General features: G+C 43.7%; 1 protein-coding gene across 2 annotated transcripts in view; it reads right to left on the reverse strand.

Annotated features, from left to right (window-relative positions):
* The window catches only part of Spred2 (sprouty related EVH1 domain containing 2), a 117,279-nt gene that overhangs the window by 22,030 nt on the left and 70,282 nt on the right, over positions 1-24,967 (reverse strand). For both annotated transcript variants that reach the window (XM_003467477.5, XM_063229526.1), the window contains exons 2-4: positions 12,266-12,443; positions 1,736-1,904; positions 386-450 (exon numbers count right to left, since the gene is read on the reverse strand). In XM_003467477.5, the coding sequence (XP_003467525.2) occupies positions 386-450; positions 1,736-1,904; positions 12,266-12,443 (412 nt within the window). The remainder of the gene's footprint in view (positions 1-385; positions 451-1,735; positions 1,905-12,265; positions 12,444-24,967) is intronic.

Raw genomic sequence — 24,967 nt, forward strand, 5'->3', positions numbered from 1 at the left:
AGCTAGGCAGGGTGTTAGCACAAGACTCCGCGCAGGGTGACCAAATGTCTGGTGTGCTTGGGACAGATGAGGTGTTTCCCAGGACCAGGGATTCCAGGCTCTAACACTGGGCCCTCCCAGGCAAGCAGAGGCATAAATCACTCTGAATCCGAGTTTGAATGAACTGTGGACGGGTCCGAGAGTTCACACTGCTGTGCCTCAAGGCAGATGGTACCCACACAGTGTGAGGAAGCCCAGCACACAAGAACTGGGGAACGGTCGGTGTCTCTGACGGCATCCACACAGCTACAACCAGAGCCACATTGTGACGCGTCTCTCACACCCTCGTGAGAACTTCTGCTAACTCACCACCTCATGTGGAAAGCAGAGGGCGAAGGTCACTTACTGTGAAAACGTCATCGTCTCCAAGCTCAGCTTCATTATGGATGGTGGAAGATGAAGTCGTTGAGCCTAAAAAGACAAAACCGTAGTAAGAATGTGTCTCCCATGGATGTCAGACCCAATCATCCAAAGAGCCTATTGTAATGAAGCCACGTTCCAATGCTTTTGCCTGCGGACAGATGTTACCTGGGAATTAAGTACTTTTTATTTATTCATTATTAACTCTTGTCAGGATGCTCCTGAAATTAATTTTGCCTACCAATGTTCCTGATGAATCTCTCCTGCTTCTGCACTGACCACCAAAGAAGCTGCATACAGAAAGGGATAAGGGCAGAGGGAGATCCTGCCCACTCTCAGAGGGGCACACATCATGTGCACACCCATGCTCCAAAGTGATTGGGCAGCTGCAGCTATGCAGGAGGAAAAGCTCTGGACTGCTCAGGCAGACCAGTCATGGGCTTACCGTGGAACTGGGCTCAGCTTCGCTGCCTTTCCCCTCCCGTTCTGAATTCAGAGGCTGTACTCTAAACCCCAGATCATGGGAGCCTCATGCTAAACACACTAGGAAATGGGCAAGAAGATTTTCTTTCTTTCTTCCTTTTCTCCGACACAGGGTCTCACTTTGTAGTCCAGGTTGCCCCTGAACTCACTATGTAGCCCAGGCTGGCCTCAAACTCAGGTAATCCTCCTGCTTCAGCCTCCCCAGTGCTCAGATTACAGGTGTACACACAGTGCCCAGCTAGTCATGGCACCTTTAACCCTCTGCTTTGGCTCTTCCACCTGTGAACTGCAGCCAAGCTCACCACGAGGACTCATAATGACCCAAGGCCCTTCCAAGCTAGCTCAGATGCTAACAATGCCCAGGGCTCACTACAGAGCATGGCCCACAGTAAACCAGGGTGCCTGGGGCAGCAGATTCCTTCCCTGTGTACTCTGGGCTCTGATCTCCCAGCAGTCGCAGAGTCCATCCTCTGCTTCTGAGCTGAGACAGACCAGACCAGAGCCAGTCCAATTAAGACAAGGTGAAATCAATATGTAATATACAAATCCGGAATCAGTATACAATGAAATCAATGTACAAATATGAAATCAATATACAATACACAAATCTGGGATCGTCTGTCTTTTCAGAGCTGTCTAAAGGCCACTTGGAACCCTCTTTAACTATAAAGTCCATCCTCTTTCTCTCCACACTGCAACTTTAATTCTCTCAGATGTTCTGAATGCTTGGGCATCTATGCTGCCTGTCCCTCCCCCAAGAAACCACAAATACACGATGGCAGATGAATGGAATTAAAAAAGAATCCGGAGCATTCCCAGAGCCCCACTAAGAGCACAGCGACAAATCCAGTACCTTCTATAAGGTCTTCGATCGCTTTCCTCACTCCCCTGTCAAAGGCTCGCGCATCAGCAGGGCTTTGGAAAGTCAGTCCAAACTTCCTGTTATCCACCTTCCAATGATGAAATGTCGGGTTGGCTTTGGTGTAGACCAAGTCCTTTCTTACGTAGCATTCCAGTACCACCTGCGGGATTGAAACACAGGCTGGTTACCTGCAGAACAGCCACATGGAGTCTGGTCACAGAAATCTAGCTGTGGACCACTAATGCAGGCAAATGATGCTTTCTTTGCCGTTCCCCCAACCTCTCGTGAACCCCACTGTCCTGGCACCCCCTTCTCCACTCTCCTCTCTATCATGGCCCGATGTGGAGTGCTAAGCCCAGGCCCTGGTCTTGGGCCAGTGTAGCACTGGGGTCTTTGTGCTGATGGCCTTCGGTCCTCCCCGCCCTGTTCTAATGGGCATCTCTCTATCACCTTAAATTCAACAAGGTGAAAAATCAATCAAGTCCTGAAATTCCTACCACCATCTTCCTTTCCCGACTTTTCTGTAACTGTCAAGGCAGGCCCTTCACCCTTCTTTTTCTCTGGTTCTAATTTTCTGTGGTCACTTTTGCCTCCTCTATCCCTTTGTATGACTAACCAACAAATCTATTTCATTTATTCTCTAATGTCTTATATGCTCCGTTTTAGTTGCTAGCACAGTGACCTGGAACTCTATGAAATTTACCTTTGGATTATTAGGAAAATCTCCAAGTTTCTAATAATCTAATCTTATAACTAGTTCGTGCTAAGCTAAAACTTTGATCTCTCTAGATCAAGACCTTGGGTCTTTTTATTGCTAAGATGGAAATAATAGCAAACTTATCAATGAAATGAGCATGCTCTAAAAACACTGGATAAATGAGAAACCTAACAGGACCCACTCATTACCCAGGGTCTTCCCATCATGCTGGAGTCTTGAATTTATCCAGTTCTCGTAATGTTCCCCATTCTGCACCTGACTTTACACTACTCTAGTAGTAATCTTGTTCCCTTAAGTAAAGGTCAAGATATTATAAAATAACTCACTATGTCTATTGATTTTGTTTGCTCTTTTTTTTTTTTTTTTTTTTTTAAACTTTTTATCGGTACTAGGGATCGAACTCACGACCGCCTGCTTACAAGGCAGGTGCTTATGCCACTGAGCTAAATCCCCAGCCCCTCACTATGTCTATTGATTGAGACATAAGAGTTTATGTAATGTTACAGAATAAAAGAAGCACCACAATCATGTGATATAAAGTTCATTTTTTATTCATAAAAAACCGAAACTATGTATAATATTTCTTCTATGAACACTGTAATGATTTTTGTTTTAAAGCTTGAATAGCCTTGGTCTTATTCTGGAAAAGCTTCCCAAATAACAACGTGTGACCTTGTTAATTTGTGCTAAATGAAGGACTACAATAAAGGCTTGCTTGAGTGAATTAAATTTAAAGAATGTGCTTAAATGAGTACAAATTTCCAGGATATACCAAAGCAAAAAGAAATTAAGTGCTGTCTAATAAATGTTCTGTAACTTAATAAATAGTAATACTCAAATTGGTATATTCAATAGCAGTCTCGGGCAGTTCACTTTATAACACTGGATTGAAAGAGGACAACGGTCCCCTTACACAATTCTATTTATGATTAAATTGTTTATTATGAACATTTCCCCCTAAGAATAGTACAATGATTAAATGTCAGCCCAGCCCCATTCCAAATTGGGGAAATCCAAATAACCAGGGCTTTAACTAACAAATGTTATCTATTTTAGAATTTAATAGTCTCAATTCAAAGTCTCAAAATAAACTTTTTGCAAAAACAAAGACTCAGTTTTTCCATACTTTTAGAGTGAAAAAAAATTAGCCTTTTGTTGACATTGTCCAACTTCAAAATTATTATAAAGACATATTTTCTTAGAGAAATTTAAAGAAGCTCAGCCACTTAGGTGAGGGATAAAAATCAGATATCACCCCTTTACGTCCCCTTAAGCAAATTAACATCATTATATACCTAAGTTTAATAGCAAAACTGAAAAAGTTTAGATGTTTTCATCATCATGACAGATAAAAGCCGTCTGTGAAGCTCTGGGATACATACAATTAGGTATTAACATAAAACTAGAGAAAGGCTTTAAGAAGGTAGTTTTAAGTGACACGCAGTGAAGAAAAAATGACTGTATTCTTATTGGAGGCATTGAAAGTTTCGACACAAAAAATATGTATTGGAAAGAGTAACTCAGATGAATACAGGAGGGGCTGGGTTTACACTTCTTACCCTCTTTCCTTCAATGCCTGTCCACTTTGGCATTATCAACTGCTAGACACGCACAGAAGTGCACTGTAAGCACATTTAACGTAGTCACATTTACTCGAATTAACTGTGTTTGCAACTTGCCTTTATTTGCCTTAAAAACGTGTCTTAGGGGTGGGGGATGTAGTTCAGTGGCAGAGCATGTGCTGAGAATGCATGGGGACCTGGGTTTGATCCCAGCATCAAAAAACAAAAACAAGAAGAGAGTGTGTCTTAAAATATAGGAATATGTAGTGGTTCTTTCTAATGGCTGTTATTTCTCTGTGGATACACTGAGTTTATTCATCCATTCTCCACAGGAATGGGCTTTCCGATTATTTGTCATTGGTGACTTTCAGACAGCACTGCAGTTTACATCCTTGTGCACTAACAGATCTAGAGTTTGGCCAGTGAGCCCTTGAGACCCTCCTCCCATTGCCAGAGCCTTTCAGAGAAGCAAGATGGGGAAGCAGTTCTGCGCCTTTTCACGGTGCTAAGGGGGGGTGTAACTGGTACGGCAGAAGTAAATCAAGGCCAGGTGACGGCACCAATCTATACAAAAGGCAATGGATTCTTCAGTCTCAGAAATGCCATGCAAAGCAGGAATGTTCTTTTTTTTTTTTTTTTTTTTTTTTGTCTTTTTCATTTTTATCGGTACCGGGGATCGAACTCACGACCGCCTGCTTGCAAGGCAGGTGCTTATGCCGCTGAGCTAAATCCCCAGCCCCAGCAGGAATGTTCTTAATGAAGCAAAGATTATTTTATTATGCCTTGACCATTGAGAATATGTACTTTACACAGTGAACATAACTGGATTCTCACATCTGGTTCTGTGTGCGAGCTGGTCTGGTTGAAGTGTACAAAGAAAGCCTGGCTTCTCACAAATGCATGGCTGGGACATGTCGGGAAGCGCTTCCCGACAGCCCCTCTCCCCTGCTGTGTGTGGGGTGAGTACTTGTTGGGCAGTCTCAGCTGTGAGTTGAAGTGCCTGTTTCCTCCCTCCTTCTCTTCTTCTGCAGTCCCGGAAATTGAACTAAGCTACAACCCCAGCCCTCTTTTTAAAGTTCTGAGACAGGGTCTTGGCTAACTTGCCTAGGCTGGGCTTGAACTCATGATCCAGACAGAGCGCCAGAATTACGAGTGTGCCACCATGTGTGGCTTCCTGAATCAATATTTCTACTGAATAACCAACTACAGCTAATCACGCCTGATTGGTTTTTTTTTTTTGTCTTTTTCGTTTTTATCGGTACCAGGGATCGAACTCACGACTGCACACTTGCAAGGCAGGCGCTTATGCCGCTGAGCTAAATCCCCAGCCCCTAATCACGCCTGATTATTTGGCAGACAGATACTGTCTTGAAAATGAACAAAGTAAGCATGTCACTTTAAGGAAAAGGACGTTAGGAATTTGTGGCCAATAATAAAATTTGAGCTTTCAAGTTAAAAAAAAAAAAAATCAGAATTTTGGACAGCTTCCTAATAGTTATTCTTTTCTTTTGGTGTTTGGAGATAGTCTTGCTATGTAGTTCAGGCTGGCCTTGAACTTGTGGTGATCCTCCTGCCTCAGCCACTGGAATGCTAGGATTCTAGGTGTGTGCCACCACATCCAGCAAGATCACAGGTGGTATTAAATAATTTTTTAAAATGTAGGATGAAATGTGTCAATATTTGGGAGATATGCTTAACTCAGTAAACCCATTATTTTCTTTTTAAATTTTTAAAGTAAACTTTTCCAGATGACCAATGTGTGGTGACACAAAAGTCAGAATAAAATGATAAAGATTCATTCAAAGTAAAAGCTAAACCAGTGTATTTTAATGTACATAAGAGAGTGTGAAAAGGTCCTATGAATGGTTCCAGACTCATTTAAGAAAACTGCTACTGGTGGAGTTTGGTGTACTATCAAAAATCTAAAACTATCTGAAAAGGCTATTAAAATATTTCTCCCTCTTACGGCTACGTATCTTCACAAACTTCAACCAGAATGACACGGCACAACAGGTTAAAACCAGAAGTAGATGTGAGAATTCAGCTCTTTTCTGTTAAGATTTCCAAAAACGTCAAGCAATGGCATTCTTCTTATATATTATTTTTGTTCTGCAAAATAGATATACAGTAATTTGTCAGAAACAATGTCTTTTATGATAACAATATTTAAGGGTTTAACATATTTTCCAGTTTTAATTCCTTATCTTGTAAATATTAGTAGCTGTAACTCAACAAAACAAAGAAAGCCTCTTTGGGAGTGTCCATAAATTTTCAGAAGGTAAAGGGATCCTGAGGCCAGAAAAAAAAATTTTTTTTTTTTTTTTTTTTTGTCTTTTTCGTTTTTATCGGTACCAGGGATGGAACTCACGACTGCCTGCTTGCAAGGCAGGCGCTTATGCCACTGAGCTAAATCCCCAGCCCCAAGGCCAGAAAAATTTAACAATTCTTGTTGTCCACATATTTTTGTGCCTAAGTCTGCTTCTTTAAGATAGTGTCCTAGATGTGAACTGCTAGGTAAAAAAATTATGCACATTTAAAATTAAAATCCTAACTGGGCATGAGGGCACAGGCTTGTAATCCCAGTACTTAGGAGGCCAAGATAGAGGACTACCCTGATTTCAAGGCCAGTCTGAACTACATGCAGAGACCCTGTCTTTAAAAAAAAAAAAAAAAGGAAAACTATAAGCTTGCCAAACTGCCTTTCAAAGAACTCTACCAGCTCAAATTCCCACCAGATTTTATGTGAGACTGCTGACTGACCTAATATATGGGCAACTACTAGCATCATCAACTCCTTAGCTTTTTAATTTATCTTCAGAAGGTGGTTCTTACAGGTTTTGTTTAAGGACAAAACTCCTTTAGTCCTTCTAAAATAAGATTCAAAACTCAAAGTTTTAATTTACAGGGGACTTCTAATGAAAAGTTAAAACGTCCTCCAGTTTACCAAAAACTATGTGAATGACTACTTGTGAATGAAACGTTTTGGTTTTCCCATAGAAACAATGATAGTTAAGCTCACAGGCCCCAATATGTAACAAAAAATAAATAAACAACAACAAAAACTCCTACAACGTACCGGGTTTCAGGACCGTACTACATTGGAATCTGGATGACGACACTGCTGATATGTCAGCAGGAGATTCTGTGCCCCAGCTGGGATGCTGGGGATTCTGACAGTGTCTGCCCAGTGGACCTGAACAGCCTGCCACCCTGTCCCGTGGCAGCTCACCTCTTCGAGGAGCTCCTACAAGCCTCAGACCCTGCTGTGAGTAGAAGTATCCTGGTTTGGTTAGGGGCCAAGCATGACAGGGCAGCAAATACTGGCTCCAAGCCTCACACAAATGGGTCAGCGGTATAAGGAAACTTTTGTTTAGGTGGTGTTTGGGACTGAACCCAGGACCTTACACATGCTAATCAAACACGCTACCATCCCATTTTATTGTTATTTTTGTTTTGGAATAGGGTCTCGGTCGCCCAGGGTGGCCTCCAACTTGCTCCTGCGTTAGCCTCCCGAGTAGCTGGGATTGTAGGTGTGCGTCATTGTGGTCAGCTAACGAGGAATCATTGTAAGCCCTAATTTCTTCAGTTAAACTACTCAAGCTGCTATAAAGCATATAATGATACAACCTGACTAATAAACTAACACTTTTCTTAGCACATGATGAAGATCAATGGTAGTTATTTCAACTTTTTGTTGAGAATGTGGTTATACTGCCTTCACTGCAGAATTTCTTTAAAAGAATGCTTTAATTATTTGACTATTACATAGGGAATTTCCTGAATACTTTTTAAAATTAGCTGCAGTCTCCCTCTGAATTTCCAGAAACAAATCAAGTAGGAAAGTGGCATCTCTGTTAATCCATATATAACATTTACAAATTGTTCGTCTTCTAAGTTTTTTAAACTATAAGAAGTGGTTGCAAATGTAGATTAACTTTATATAGTTAACACATAAAACTCAACAGATGCCGCCTAAAAGGTCTCAAATGTAACACCACCACATTCTCAAACCGTCTGTGTTTCTGAGATCTGTACACTCCTGCACATTTTGAGTCATCCATTGGCTTCTAAATATACATTTCATGATCAATGCGGACAGGAGCAATCGTCCATGCGTATGGCCATGAATTTTCAAGAGCTGGACATTCTATTTTCCTTCCTACCTTAGATTCTACTATAGCATACACCTGCATCTAGGTTCCTTCATGAGATGCTGTGTTATGAGCTATCAGTCACCCCACTCCTGTGAGCAAGGATCACTCTCCCCTCCCATGTATTTATTTACATGGATGCATAATTACCTTTGGAAATGTGATACCTGTATATAATTTTTCTAAACATGTTTTATTCATCAGTTATGAAATAAAAGCTACAATCCCCTTTGGATAAAGATGCACTAAGAAGGCGCCAAATGTCAGGTGATATTCTGCCTCTGTGTCTTGCCTTCTACCGCCCAAACCTTACTGGCAAGCTCCATGAATAAACCCTACATTCGACTTCCGGGAGAACATGGCGGACAGATAACAGCAACTACCGGAGGCTCTCTGAAAGACTCGGCTCAGAAGCCAGGAATGGTGCGGACTAAGGAGACATAAGCAGGTGGAGATATGCTCTGCTGACTCAGGAACGAACTGGGCTGAGAGAAACCAACTTGGAATGCAGTCCTGGCGCTAAAACAGGAACAGAAAAGCCTCGGTGTGGAGGCTGGACCCCGCGCCATTGTAAGCCGCGAATTAGGTTTCCCGCCGCGCGGTGGCTGGCTGCCTCTACATCGGCTCAGCAAGGAGAGAGACGCGCAGGAGCTCTGAGAACAGCAATCTGCGAACGGCAGGGAGGCGTGCACTGACTTGTGGTGAGGTGAGTGAGAGAAACTGACACTCTACCACAGTTTGACTCCAGCAGAGGACTTTCTGGGCCCGAGCAATCCTGCGGGGAGCAGGGCGTGGTGGCGACTCCAGCCACACATCCCCCTCTCGGGCGGGATTGGTGAAAAGTGCCTGGCCTGCGTGACACTGCCGGCAGACCTGGTAGGCTGTCCCAACCCAGATCCCAGAGCCTGACGGTGGCCGGGAGGGGAGACACGTAGGCTGCCTGGTCCGTAACTCCCTGGTGCGCAGCGGTGAGCGGGAACACCTAACTGGCGCAATTCGATCAGGCTGTGGCTGACTGGGAGAGAAGCTGGGCCTCTTATATAAGCTTGCATATATAAGGAACAGAGAATATGGGAAGAGGCAGCAACAAGAAAGGCTCCTCGGCCCCCAATTCTGAGAATCAGGCAATAGCAGACACCGCACCAATACACATAAGGCGCCATATAGAGAGCCTCATAGACCAATTCAGGAATGAAGTTATCAACGACCTGAAGCTAGAAGTATGCAGAATAGTTAGAGAAATGCTAAGTACCACCCAAGAAAAAACAGGTGGTGGAATGGAAGAGCAGAAAAAAAGGGGAGAATTGTTTGATGGAGAAAACAGAGAAAGCATAGAATACGTGAAGCAGGTTCAAAGGGACTACCAAGATACTAAGAAGTCTATCGAAGACTGGCATAACAGCTTGAAAGAAACTAAGGACAGACTATCTGAACTGGAGGGCAGACTTGTAATATGGGAGAATGAAATGAAAAACTTCTTAAAAATAACAAAGAAACAAACAGCAATAATACAAAGACAAGAAGATGAAAAGAGGATCTATAACTTAAGGATTAAGAACATAAAAGAAGAAGTAGGGACACAAACAAGGGAACTACAAAAGCTACTCACAGAAATAATCCAGGAGAATTTTCCTAATTTAGCAAAAGGTAAAGATACTCAGATGTATGAGGCATACAGGACCCCAGCTACCTACAACCCAAACAGAGCAACACCCAGGCATATAATAATAAAAATTCCAGAAATTCAATACAAGAACAGAATATTAAAAGCTGTCAGAGACAAGAAACAGACCACTTACAAGGGAACACCCATCAGAATTACAGCAGATTTCTCTGCACAAACCATCAAATCACGAAGAGCGTGGGGGGAAATAATTCAAGCTTTGAAAGATAATAATCTCCAGCCAAGATTGAGATATCCTGCACAACTGTCCCTGGAAATTGATGGAAAAACAAGGTGCTTCCAGGATAAAGAGGAACTGGGGGAATTTGCAACCACCAATTCAACTCTACAGAGAGTATTGCAGGATATTCAAAAAAAAGAAAAATAACAAAGAACCCAGAAATAATGGCAGAGAGGCCACAACGAATGGAGCAGAGAACAAAATGAAGAAGACAAACTGACAGCTACTGACAGAAAAAGAGCTCAACAGAAATGAGGCAGAGAAGATTGGATGATAGGAACAGCTATTTTGGAGAAAATGACATCTTAATAGGTAATACTGATTTAGTATCATCTTGTTTTGAAGTCTCATCTAGCTTTTGTCCTTCTGTCTCCAATGGTCTAAATAGGCTGTATCTTACTGGATTTTATTATGTACGATAGTATAAGAAAAAACCTTTTAAAGACAAGGAGATTATACAGAAACCATTGTTCATCTTCTGTTAGTCAATTCTAAATACTCTGTAATGCTGTCATTCTCTTGAATGGTTTTACATTGTTTTGATATACTTAATGCTACAGTATACGAGGTTGTACTCAAGGATTTCAAAGAAAGAGACAATATGGTAACTACTTTTAGGTTAGGATTATCTGGTGGTGAAACACTATTCTGCTTAAATGGTTATATTTTGATCTGCGCTGTTTTGTTGTTATGCCCTCTTTTATCTCAATCTCCACTCCATTATTTACTTTTTTATCTTTATCCTTTTAATTAAAGGAAAAAAAATAGCAGGATATATTATAGTAACCCACTTTGACTTTTCATTACCTTGATTTAAAGCCCTGTATTACTCTCACCATCTGGTTTTTAACTGATGTTCCCCTATTCTGTTTTGCTGGATAGTATCAGGTTCGAAAGTTTAGGCATCAGCTGTGAAGATAATGAGATTCATTATGACGCCCATTCTTGTTGACTTTTATCTACTTTTGAAGACCTACAAAGTCTCCAATGTTTAGGTTTTGTCGGTTTTATTCTTTACTGTTTTATTCAATTGTATTATAACTAACGATATAGGCAATTCTATTAGAGATAGCGGGAGGCATTATGGTAACCATTGTTGATCACCTTGTATTATGTTTTTACATTATCTATTATGCCCACCCTTTTGACTTGACTGATTCTGTTCTGTTATGTCACATTTGGTTTTACTCTCTTCCAAAAAAGTAATAAGAACCGTGGGAGCAATGAAACCCAAAATGTGTAATAGTCATGGTACAAAAGAGAGGAAAAGAAAGTGCTCCAAACTATATAACTGCATGTATATTTAAGTGTATAAGATAGAAAATGATATCACAGAGTTTTATTGGATCAATGAACAGAACTGTTTGCAGTATCATTGATGGAATGTCCACTTTACAAGCTTTAATTTTGTGACTTGAACAATTATTTCTAAGATGACAATATGTAATCCATTAACTAGTGATTTCCTACTGTTCATTTTTTTTCTGTAAATCTGTATAACTTGTACCTTTTCCCTGCTTTTTTTTTCTTTTCTCCTTAAATAAAATAAAAAAAAGAAAAAAAAACAAATTAATATTAAAAAAAAAAAAAAAAAAAAAAAAAAAAAAAAAAAAAAAAAACCCTACATTCTTTGTCTTTTTGGGACAGGGTCTTCCTATGCAGTCAGGCTGGCCTTGAGCTCACTTCGTAGCCAGACTGGCCTCCAACTCGAAACAATCCTCAGGCCTCAGCCTCCTGAGTGCTGGGATTACAGGAGTGAGCCACCACGCCTGGCTTCAAACCCACATTCTTAAAACTCTAGTTAGACAGCTCAGTGTGATTGTGTGATTCATTATACTAAAGAGCACACTTTTACTCTAAATATCATGTTGCAGTCGTACAAAAAACAAGTTATCTTGATTCATCAAAGATGCAAACACAACAAACAGTATTCTAAGCATCCAAGACACACAGTGTGTGGTCAAAGAAGGGGGAACGGTTTTACAATTTGGGGGGAAAAAAAGAAAAAGAGGAGGAGGAAGAAAAAGGTGGTGGAGAAGGAGAAATGAAATAAAACAATTCTGGCCCCGGCCCCAGGGTTCTAACTTAGGAAGTTTCTGCAACTGTTTGAAGTCAAAGAAAAGTAAACAAACATGCTCTGTGTAAAGCACCAGTCACTGCTATTTTAACCTGTGTGCTGTGATTACCAGTTTGTCTCTCTGCCGTTCTCCGTGGATGAGGAAGCCGCTGCGTCCATTGCCTTCGGGGTGCATGACCTTACAGACCCCGACTCGACTGATGCCGCCTCCTTCCTGTGGGAACCATCCCCCGCTGGAGTCATCTCTGGTCATAACCACAGCCTTGACACGCACGATATAGCTGTCACTAAAACGACAAGAAGAACGGGGATGACAACGGTCTGGTAGCTGCAGGTCACCCGCCAGTCTGTCCTCCTCTGTCTACAGAGAACCAGTGGCTGGCTGGTCAGAACCTGAAGGCGGAACATGGCAGCTTTTAGGGGGGAAAAATCACAGCATGTAAACACGTAAGCATCAACAATAAAATGAGTGATTATATGGCCTCTTTAGTTTGTAAGTTGGGAGGACAAACTTACTACCTGAAGAGGACATTATGGTTTCAACCCTTTAAGTTTAGTTTAAAACAAATGACCAATCTTAGTATTTTATGAAACTAGTAATTTTTACCACAAGACAGTCAACTTCTAAAATCACAAATTCTCCATGTATAGAGGCAATTACTTTCAATTCAAGTAACTACACAGCTGTAGTCTTCAGTTGTGATTCTAATTTTTTTCAGTCTAAAACCTCCATTTCACAGTAAGTTCTGCACTTTTGCTAAAAATTCTTTCTCAAAAAATAAAGTAAGAATTCTTTGTCTTCTAGAGACCAATTCTAGTTTCTTTTCATTCTTTATCATTTTGGGAGACAATTTATTTGGATTTTCAACAAGCCCATTAAATTCTCACCTGGTGTTTTCTTTGGATAGAATTTTTTTTTAACCTATTCAAATGTATATTCGCAGTCATGTATACCAGGCGTGGGGCGGATTCTAGGGCAACAAAGATGCAGAGGAACAGAGAACCCTCTTGTTCCTTAGGTCCAGGGAAGACGACTTGGAGCCTGGCATCCATAACAAGCTGGAGATGGAGACCGTGGTGACAGTCCCTGTCCCACATGCCCGCTCTTCCCCTCACCACAAGGGTGAAACCATTGTGATTTTCCCTAAGCGCCTACGCTCCCCCGTCCACTGAGACTCAGGACTCTAAGTCCAGCAGCCTCACTTATCTTCCTGATTTCCTTTGAGATGCCAAGAGCAGAGAGATCATGAGTTCGAGGCTACCCTGGACTGTATAAGGGAGACTGTCTAAAAAAGCCAAAAACAGGCGGGTAGAATATAACACAAAACCGAACATTTACTTTTTACTTCCTGATTTTTAAAGTCTTCAGCACCTGGCCCCAACCCTACTTAGCTCAGGTGCGTCCAGGGTGGTCCGGGCACAAGCCAAACTGTTTTAAGTACACAATTCAGTGGCACTGCTGAGTTGTGCACTGCCGTGCGCCCGTCAACACCAAGACAGCTCCAGAATTCTGCATTATCCCAAACTGAAACCCCACACACTCTAAACCCCAACTCCTCCTTTTTCCTCCCCACAACCCAGCCCCTAGCAACCATCACGGTATTTTCTTGTCCCTTTGAATCTGAGCCCCACGTAGAAGGTGCTTTGCACTGGGCACCATCCTTTGGAGTTGTGCTCCTCAGGTGCTGGCTGCGGGCTATTTGCCCTCCTCTGAGCCTAACTAGCAGCTAACCATGTCCCTCTTCTATCTTCCACAGCTCTGGGTGCCATGTACCCACTGCCCCACAGGTGCCCAAAGAGGATGGCAACCAGGCTTCCACCCCCCACCTGTCTGCTGGGATCCCTGCACCATGATATGTGGTCATTTCATAATGATCCCAAGGATCCGTCCAAGTCCTTGGCTTCACAGTTTCTGGGGCTCAGCTCCACTGCCTTTGTCTTGTACCCAACTGTAGAAATCCAGGCCTGGGTCACACCTTGACTGGTCACTCACATCGATGCCATCTTCTTGCTCTCCAACCTCCCAACTTCACAGCTCCTTCCCTCCAGAACCCAGTAATCTCTCATCCTGCTGGGGCAGGCAGTCCGCTGACCACCTTTACCCAGCTCTCCACATCCCTCCTGTCCTCACTGTGACTCTGCCCTGACCTCAGTTCCGTGGTCCATTGCAGTGTACAAGCTCAGTGCCCAAGCCCACTATTTCCTCACCGAGGCTGCCTGGCACAGCCCAACTCACCTTGCATCTACCCACGCCATGTTTCCACCCAGCCTGCTGACTGTGGTGAGAGGCCACGCCCCACTCTACAATGCTCAGGGACTCGTTTCAAAGTCATCACCTCTAACCTCGAGTGGGTCCTGGGCGCCATACAGCATCCTATGTGTGCCCACTCCATCCCCAAGAAGACTGCTTCACACAGCTCAAAAAACAAGACCCCCCCCCCCCAAAACAAAAACCAGATTTGCAGCCAACAGAATCCATATGAAAGTGTTGATCCTCACTTACTTAGGAACTACAGTAAAGGCTTAACTGGGGTGGCACTGAAGATTTTCTTCTCGTTAACATGAATGGTGCGGACTGCGTATGTAGAGGTACACACAGAATCACAGGTCACGCACTGCATCCATCTATCACTGACCCACACACCTTGGGATTCCATGTGCCTACTCCTCGGCACGTTCCAGATTAAGAACAGCTCCAGCTTTGTAGCACCTCATGTTTTCTGTCCCCTACACCCCACTAACTAAGAGTCCCTATGGTTCACACTTCTTCAGTGTACAACTGACTTTCTCGACGCCTGAGTGTGACTATGGACTCAGCCCCACAGAAATGTCCAAGGAGGAGAGGGACACCCTGCCCACCTTTGCTGACATTGTACTGTCACTTGCTTTGTGTTGCTGTGCTGAGCTAGTCTCCCTTCGGTGCAGGAGATTAAGCAAACATTTAAAAAAAGAATAGGAGGGGTTTGCATTATTTACACTAAGGTCAGAGTTACCTCCAAAATACCTGTTTACTAGAGATTTTAAAAAATACCGTTGCCCCCGCTTTCAGACTACAGAGGCTGCCGATTCAGGCATGGGGTCTGCTGCACCCTTGTTCCTGAGCAGGTTCCTCTGTGACAGGAGGGAGGTAAGGAGGTTAGGGGGCGGGTGGCAAGATGTCCTGCGACTCTCCCTTGGTCTCTCTCCTCCATGGGTGACGCTCACAGCCAGCGTGACTGGAGCATCTGGCTGCTTAACACAAGGCAGGCCTGAAGCGCTGTGCTAAAAGCTGGGCGGGCATCCGGATAATCCAGCTGCATGGCTGCGTGCCAAATGCTTCCTGTGTGTGGTTCACTGTGGATATTCAGATACTCAGGCACGTTACCCCACCCAGCGAGCAAGGACAATGACCTCTACTACCAAAAGGCATAAAGGAGAAAAACTCACTTCTCTCTTTCCTTCCCCAAATTCTGAAAATAATTTAAGAACAACTGTTTTAAACACATGCAAGAAGCCAGGTGGAGTGGTGCACTCCCGTAATCCCAGCACTCAGGAGGGTGAGGCAGAAGGATCTTTGCAAGTTCAAGACCGGCCTGGGCTACAAAGTGAGCCCAAGGCCAGCCTGAACTGTATAGTGAGACCCTGTCTCAAAATGACAAAACAAAAACAAACAAAATAACAGATGCAAGGGGTTTCTGGCGGTGGGAGCAGAAATGGAAGAACAGATTCATTTTTTTTTTTAAATTTTGCAGCAGGAAAACAAATGCTCCTGGAGAGGCAGGAGATTAGCGCATGGCAGACTGGACGGGGAAGCAGATGAGATCTGCTAATTACAAAGTTCTAGGACACATGCACAGAACAGTTCCCGAAGTCCTCACATTGACTTCTCTGAGACCTAAGCAAGTTTTCCGTAGGACGGGCCTGCCTGACCTCAGCCCAAAGCCTAGAGATACACAGGGCAGCTGCGACCCTCTCCCACGTGTATCAGTCCACCCTCACACTGTAGGCGTACTTCCCCCCACTTTTATTTGGCCCAAACTCACTCTGGGGAGCATTTCTTTTCTCACCTGTAATCATGTAAAATCTTGCTACCTTTTGTGCCCATCTTGACCAATTCTTTGTTCAGTATAAAAAGAACCTAGAAACCACCTCTAGAAGGAGATTTCAGCCACCTAAAAATCTGGTAACACTGGCAAACCTCAGAAACGTTTTCAAAACATGCCACCACGGTCAAAGTTATAAAGTTAAAAAAAGAAAAAAGCTTCTCTCGCTGGCATGTTACACAGGGCACCAGTGAGGACCCAGTAAGGCTTCGGTCACACGCTGCTGCAACCAACATGCACTGCATGAGCCCAGGTCCGAACCTGACCTGAATGTCTTCACCCACCAGTGTTATCCCGAATGCTGCCTGCCACACTCAGCCAGGACTCTGCTCCTTAGCCATGTCTGAGAACTGGCTGGACGCAGGACCTTTCATTTTCAGTGTTCTTTAAGGAAACCGCTTTCTCTTCCCAACCTGTGGACTTCTTTGTCCTCTCATCAGTCAGTAGAAAGAGGCAACTAACATCTTACAGCAGGACGAGGTGGCAAAGAAAGAGCAACTCTGAAACCAGGTTAGCACCCCCAAATGCAAGTGTTAGATCTCCAGGTTCAAAGCAGCCCGAGTCAGAAGTCAGCAAAGGCACCATAGGGTATGGTGTCGGTGATGCTGCAGACACATCGTGTCGTGTGAAGAATTCATGTGCTGCGCGGCCAGACGGCAGCAGTGCACAACTGCTTTAGTCACAGAAAATTTTGCTTTTCTGAATTTCACTTTCTTCCTTTGCAAAATGAAGACAAGCATCTGCCCCGCTGGTTAAAAGCAGCAATGAAGGTCAAGTGCCAGAACCAGAGAAGTAAGTGTGATAAGCGGGAGCCCTCATTATTTCAGCTGAAAGGCTGGCTCTGATCTTGGAGACGGAGGAGTGGGTTTAGAGACTGCCCAGTGAAGGGCCTCCAAGGAGAGGGAGCGCAGGGATGCAGAGGAACATTTGCAACTGGCCCCCGGCGCGGAAGTCAGTTCCACAAAGACCAGGTCTGACAGCGCATTGCAAGCACACCTGCAGAGGAGAGGAATTCCGCCTGCCATCTGTGCCTGGCCCTTCTGCTACTGCACCTCCTCCTCTCTTGGCACCTTTCAGGGATGGAGACTAGGATGTCTGCCTCTCCCGTAAATTCTCCCCCACCTCCTCCCCAGCCCTTATCTGATTATAGGATTCCTTTATTGCTCCATTATGCTGAACATCGGACTCACTTCCTCCCAGGCTGTCCACCTTCCCACTTCACCAGACCTCGAGGGGGATTAGCTGAGATCCCAGCCTCTCCAGCCCAACGCCCAGACACCAGCTGGGCCAAACATAACGCAGCTTTGCTGGGGAGCTAGGCACTCGCACTGTATTTTAATCATACCCCCACGCCCCAGGCTTCCTTGTGCCTATAGATTTATAAAGGCTGTAAGATTGCATCAGAATATATATATGTAAAATATATGCAGATATGTAAGGCAACTTAACAAAATATTTCATCAGAATCAAATGTGTGGAGAAGCCAAAGATAGTGAGTGGTCACAGTCTACTTGTTAGGTTGGGTTTTATGAGTGTTAAAGTGTCGATTGCTTAAACATTTTAAAAATCAAGGATTTCGGGGGGAGGGGTAAAAATAAAATGGGGACTGCCCTGGTTTTAGAAATTCATATATTCTGAACTCGACAGGCAAAGAAAATTATATGTAATGTGGTTTTTATGCATGGCAGGCACATGATTTTCTGTTCCCTACAAGCCATTAAAGGTACAGTACTTATCCAGATGCTTAATGGCACAGGGTTAAAAGGCCTCTGTGTTAATCACTGAAATGCGCGCTGTGTATATGGTTACTCCAGGCTATCACAGAAAACTGAGTTAAGAAAAGCCCACTAATTCCCGTGCTAGAAGACTTCCTTGCAAAGATGCCATTTCTGGCAGTGGCATGTCTGGCATAGGCATCACTTTCCCGTCAAACGCTGAAGCACAGAAGAACCTTCCTGAGCATTACACGTTTGCGGTGCATGGTATCAGCAGCAGAAAAGCTGAAAGTGGGCTAAGATCATGTAAGAAAAAGGTTTCCCACCAGTCACGGTGATGCACAACTGTAATCTGGCACTCTGGGAAGCTGAGGAAGGGCGGGAGGGGGGAATCAAAAGTCTGAGCCCAGCCCTGGCAAGCTAGCAACTGCATGAGAGACCCAGTCTCAGAATAAAATAAGAAAAAAAACAAAGGGCTGGGGATGTAGCTCAGTGCGAAGGCCCTGGCTTCAAGCCCAAGTAATGGAGGGTTCCCCACAGATACATAAGATCAGTGAAATCAACCACAAATTACATTTGGAGGCTCATAATTGAAACTGCCCTGCCCCAGAATCTGCTAGGAAAAGGAGCTGGGTACTTGAACAGGCACAAACACCACCGTCTGAACTCCCAGTGCCGGGGCTCCCAAGCAGAACTGCTGGGGGAAGACAGCAGGCTCTGCACCCCACTTGGTGTGCCCCTGCCTTTCTGCACTGCTGCAGCTCATCTGGTTCAAGCGCAGTAACCCCCACCAGCAAGGACTCTGTGTAGCTTTGATATGTTTTATCTTCACTATCAACTGAGGGTTTTTGTTTGCTTGTTTTTGGTTTTTTGTCTTTTTCACAGGCTCTCACTATGCAGCTCAGGCTGGTCTTGAGCTCATTTTGTAGCCCAGGCTGGTCTCAACCTCGAAACGATCCTCCTGTCTCAGCCTCTCAAGTGCTGGGATTACAGGTGTGTGCCACCACACCTATTTTCAGAAAAGGAACCCAGATATACAACATGGCAAACAAAAAGTATGTGACATCCTTGCTTTCTAATGACTGGGGAGCTAATCATTATCATCCAGGAACCAACTAGGCCAAGAGCTAATGGCTAATATTGCGGGAGCCCCAGGCCCACCTCGGGTGTGACTAGGCTTTCTTCCTGCTCTGTACTGAGCTCAGAATCTGTGAGGGGAGCCAAAGGAAATATTTTAGGAATCCTCATTGTGGTTTTGGATCACCAGCCAAAAATTCTGCTGTCCCTCAAGGTCAGTTGTGTCCTCTGTGTCCAAGCCCCAGCCTTGGAGGGGGAGGTGGGGGTCACGTCCATCTTCATCCTCGCATGCCTCGGATAAGCCCGGAATCTTTGTTGTGGATGCTACCTAGCTACACTGAAGCATATAAATAAACCTCCTCACCCACACACCATTTTCTAGTGCGCATATTAGAGGGGACATTTTCTCTGTTACTCTGAAAGGCACTGGTAGTGTGGCTGATATTTGAAACACAAATGATCATTAAAATCATATTTTATACATCAATCTTTAGGACAGATCTTAGGAAGTCAAAGTTTATTAGGCATGGACCTCTGCGTTTTTATTTTCCTATTGAATTTTAAATACAGAAATACATGTATATATGTGTGTGTGTATATATATTTATTTATTTTTGAGGCAAGGTCTCATTTTGTGATTCAGTCTGGCCTTGAACTCACTATGTAGGCCAGGCTGGCCTCAAACTCCGGTCTCTCAGCCTCCTGAGTGCTAGGATTACAGTCATGCACCATTCACGCCTGCCCACTTCTGTTCTTTTCTTGCCTTCTTTCCTTTCTTTTTAAAAAGATACAAACTCTTACTTTCAAATACTCGTGATTCGGAGCCAGGCCTGGTGGGCGCATGCCTGTAATTTCAGCGAGGACTGCTGTGAGTTCAGGGCCAGCCTGGGCTGCATAGTGACTTCGACTACACAGTGAGACTCTGTCTCAAAAAAGTGAAAAACAAAACAAGAAAAGAAACTAATGACTGATTCAAAATGCCCATTTCTTAGGTAACATACAGTTGAATGCTGTGTGCCTCTGTAATGCAATTTGCTGTAAATGAGCTTACTCTCCCATCACAGGGGCTACCCAGCAGCGGGAGCAGACAGTGCACTGCTGTTCCCCTCAATGCCTCCCACAGGGCAGCCCTGCAGCACTGGCCCCTGGGGGCCAAATGCACACCACGGCTCCCTGGATCAGGGTACCAGGCCATTGCTGGGCCTTTCCCTCTTTTTCTGCTGTTGTATCCTGTGATCCGTGATGGCCAAGGAAAGTAAAAGAAGCCATGACAAAGAAACAAAGACCAGGGCTGGAAGTGAAAATTTAGGCTGAGGCTTAGGAGGCCTTGGAGGCAACTGCTGGGGAAATACCGGCAGGCAACCGGGATCCGAGGATGTTCTCAGGCACCCTGAGGGGTCCAGTGAGCTGGGAAGCTCACTGAGCGCTAGACCCAGGCCATCCTGCTGTGCTGGCCACTGAACATCTCCTCCTGCCGTGATGGTCTTCTGCTTTGTGTTCAGAAAGGTTCTTGAAGCTATGTTGGGGCCTCACACCAGTGTACCGTTCACAATGCAATGGTTAATGCAGCCTCCACAGTGTGTCTCCCGCAGCCTGAACAAGGGTAAATCCTGCACAGGAAGTGCTCTAGCTGGATTCTGCCTCCATGTCTTTCTGTAAAATCTCTTACTAAAAATCTTTTGACTTAGTATATCATGCATGTCTCATGGAAGGCCCTGCAGTTTTGTTTTTAAGCAACAAAACCAGCCAGGCATGGTAGCACAGGCATGAAATCTAAGAATTTGGGAGGTGGAGGCAGGAGGACTGCTGAATCAGAGATCAGCTTGGACTATATAGTGAGATCTTGTCACACAAAAACCAAACCAAACCACAACATAACAAAAAAAAAGGTTTTCTAATAGTATTTAATTCAGCAACTTCAAGAATACTGAATATATGAATACCTACAAGCATCGCAACTTATCTCTGATACTTGGGATATATGAACATAGAGCTGGGCTCTTTTTTGGGGTAGTTGTGGTGGTACTGGGGATTGAATACAGGGCTTTCACACAGAAGCACACACCTGGCCCTTTTTAAAATTTTGAGAAAAGGTTTCACTAGCTCCCAGAGTTGTTCAGGCTGGGCTTGAGCTTATGATCCTGTTGCCTCAGCTTTCTGAGGGCCTGGAATACAGGTGTACACTACCATGCCCTCCTCCTAGTCCTTTTCTTAAAACATTATTTTTCATTTTGAGACAGGGTAAGTTGTCCAGGTGGGCTTTGAATTTGTGGTCCTGCCTCAGCCTTGGGGGCTAGCTGGGATTACAGCAATGCACCATCACCTTGCCTGGAAAAAGGCTCAGCTGAGAGCTCAGGTCAAACCAGGAGAGACCAAGCAGGACAATTACACTAGCTTCTTGGTTGGGATACATGCACAATCAGCAAAGAAAGTAATCACTTTTTTTGCAATTTGCAAACTCTGCTGTAACCCTCACTAAAATGAATCCTAACTTCCTCACCATTGGAGCCAAGAGAACTGGAGACTCCCGGGCACAAACCTGTTACTCTCTAGGAGGGATTCCTGGTCAGCTAGCACCTCTGTGCCCTTTTAGAGGTGAAATGCTGCACAGTGGGTCAGTGATGGTGCTAGGCTCTGAAATGCACTTAAAATTATGTTGTAATTTGAAAATATTGGTTCCATGAAATTAAACTCATACTACCCCCCAACCAGGAAGAATAAATCTGTGTGTTTGAAAGAAAAGGTAATGCAATTAAAAATTTACCATTTTGTGGAATTCAAGTTAGAAAATCTTATGCTCTTAATTAATTAATGAATTAGGTGGTTCTAGGGATTGAACCCAGGATCTTTGCATTAAGCTACATCCCACCCCTTTTGATTTTTTTTCATTAATTTGCCTTGCAACCCTCCTAGCTCAGCCTCCCAAAACGATAAGACTATTGGAGTGTACCACACACAGCTTAAAAAAAAAAAAAGATCTTCTAGTTAACATCAAATAGCCTAATATCAAATAATTCTCTGCACCATTCCAGGAGAGCAAGGCTTAAGATCAGGTTTAAGGGGCTGGGGATTTAGCTCAGCGGCATAAGTGCCTGCTTTGCAAGTACATGGTTGTGAGTTTGATCCCCAGTACTGATAAAAAAAAAACAAAAAAAACAAACAAAAAAAAGAATTCAGGGTTAGACTCTTCCCTCCCATGCAAATTCCCAGTACCAGACAAAGCTACTCGGCGGGCGATATCCTGTCTGCCTCTATTCCTTCCTTAACCTGTACAGCTCTGAGATCCCAGCTGCTAGAGACAGGTACTGAAGGAACAAGATAGAAGTGGATGGGTATTTTACTGTGACGTTAAATCCATGATAGCATTAGAGACAGCTTCTGTAAATGTATTTTTTTGTCCTTTTCCTTTGTATCGGTACCGGGGATCGAACTCACGACTGCCTGCTTGCAAGGCAGGCGCTTATGCCACTGAGCTAAATCCCCAGCCCCAGCTTCTATAAATGTTAATATGGATATTGTAAGGACAGTTAAAGCATTTTAGGAAATTATGAAAAGATTTATTCCCAAGAGTTCATTAACATTCGAGACATCTATCGAAGATACTTGCGAGTTTCTTTCAAAAAAAAAAAAATCACTAAACTGTGAACAACTTCGACATGAATAAAGGACAGTATCTTAAAAGGTAAGGTTTATTTTATTTGCATTACAAAGAATACTTCTTCTCACGGTCTAAAGAGTCTGTCTCAGTGGGCTTTTTCAGGGTGATTACGCAGCAAAAAGTGGGGACAAGGGATCTCTCAGAGGTGAGCGGCCAAAGTCTGAATCCAGGCTTACGATCTGTCTGCTCTGCTGCTCCTGGGCTTCCGTGGAGTTCATAATTAATCAAGATCAAAGGATCACCAACTTAAAACAAACACAACCCACCCCCGAAGAACCTTTATTCTGCTTTTTACCCTGAAAGCAATAATTTTCTTTTGACTTTCCCTCCATTTTACACACCTCTAACACGAATGATATTTACGACCCACATTTAAACCCCAAAGGCCAGTTAATGGAAATGTTGGATCACGGAACAAAATTAACTCTCACCACATTAAAGTGTACGTGTAATAGAAAAATTGGTACTTCAAAACACAAATGGCAGAGGGAGTTGTTTAAAGTTAATAATCTCCAATTCGAGCCTTTAAACTGCAGCCCTTGAACTGTGTGCCTGACTTTCTCAGAATAGTTTTGCCTTCTCTCTCATTATTGGAGAAAACAAAGGAAAGAGAGTACTTAATAAATGACACGCTGAAGTGCTTAGTGGGAGAGATACACATTCGTAACTTACTTTGAAATCTAAATCGACAAGATGTTGATAGTGAAAAGCCTGGTTACTTCTCTAAAGATCTGGGATGCAATTTTTCGGTTTTGTGTTTTCTAACCTGCTGCCCATCTTTCTGCTCAAGTAAAAAGCTCAAGAAATTATCAAACTGTTAATACCAAATTCTAAATCAGCAGAATCTTTTACAAGCCTGACCTTCATGAGAACTGTTCAACACAACAGGTGATGACTGACCTCAACAGGAAGGAAGGAAGGGGTCAACGTGTCATGCTAGTGTCAGGCTCACAGGACTTCTACGAGCCTCAGTTGATCCTCTAGATGGACCCATAGGACACAGTGTCCTTTCAAGTGACAAGAATTACTATTATTTTCTTTTTTTCTTTCTAAGATTTGGTTATCTCCCTTACTAGATAGAGACGGAAGGGACACAAAGGATACACTTGAGGTATCCATCCTCCCTGAAGAATGGGGGTCGGGGGACCCCATTTCTCAAGTGGAGACAGAAAGAGATGAACTGAAGGTAGCATTCAGGTCTTCAGCAGTGGCTAGTAAAGACCCTCCCGCCCGCCACATTGGCCGTATCTTTCAACCAGAAAGACCAAGAGGAAACATCTCCATAAAACTCTTTGTTCAGATGGAAAAATTAAAATTCAGCCTGGAAAGGGGCTTATTCAAGGTTACTAACATTTAACGCAGATACAGGACTAAGTTCTAATGTCACTCTGTATTGCAGAACATGTCCTCACATTCGAAAGACATGCCCATATCTGTGCTAGAAGCTCTGGAGGAGGCTGTAGAGAAAAGAAGGTGTTCTTGCTGGTCTGTAGAGAAGAGAAGATGTTCTTGCTGGTCTGTTAAGGCAACCAACTGTGAAGGAATTATTAAGGAGAAGTGAGATGTCATTGTAGTTATGGAGCTGGAGGGCAGAGGGACGGCTGCCATCCTGGAAGCTTCTCACCTGTTCCTTTTGGGATGTGTCAGTGCACCTATTAGGGCCACAAGCTGAGAGTCCTAACTGTCACATGTCTCCTCCTCACGTCTGAGTAGGACACCCCAATTCCACTGCCTTGACTTCTTCACGCATTAAATGAGGTGCAGGAGTCAAGTGACTTTTCAGGTCCCTTTCAACTTGTGTTAAAACCAAGAAATCCTGCAGTCCTTTCTTTAGCTAGGCCTCAGAACTGAGCAAACGTGTGCCTTTAAAATATCCCACAGAAACATGAGAAAACCCTTAGCAGTAAACTGTAACTGAAAACACCTTTAGAACAGAAAGAAACCTAGACCCACAAAGGCCTGAAACCACAACACACTAACAGATCTGGCCCTTACTGCTAAGTCATTACACAATTATAAAGTTCCCAGGAGTGAACACGGTTACCGAAGTATTTTTAAAAACAAGAAAACCATTAAAAATTTTGGTTAAAACAAAACGAATTAAAAAAGCAGGTGCAATCCAGTTCTCTAAGCTGAGTGTATGCACTGTTTGATTTAGGATTCATTCTGGGATCCCTGGAACCTGGCACCACTGGATCTTGAGCGGCTCTAAAACAAGATAACCTGACGACCTGCTGCTGAGGATGAGAAGTCTTCATCCCTACACAAGCAAGCAGGCC

Source organism: Cavia porcellus, unplaced genomic scaffold (genome assembly GCF_034190915.1).
Source record: "Cavia porcellus strain 051 isolate PalLab524CR breed Dunkin Hartley unplaced genomic scaffold, mCavPor4.1 scaffold_18, whole genome shotgun sequence".
NCBI classification, from domain to species: domain Eukaryota; kingdom Metazoa; phylum Chordata; class Mammalia; order Rodentia; family Caviidae; genus Cavia; species Cavia porcellus.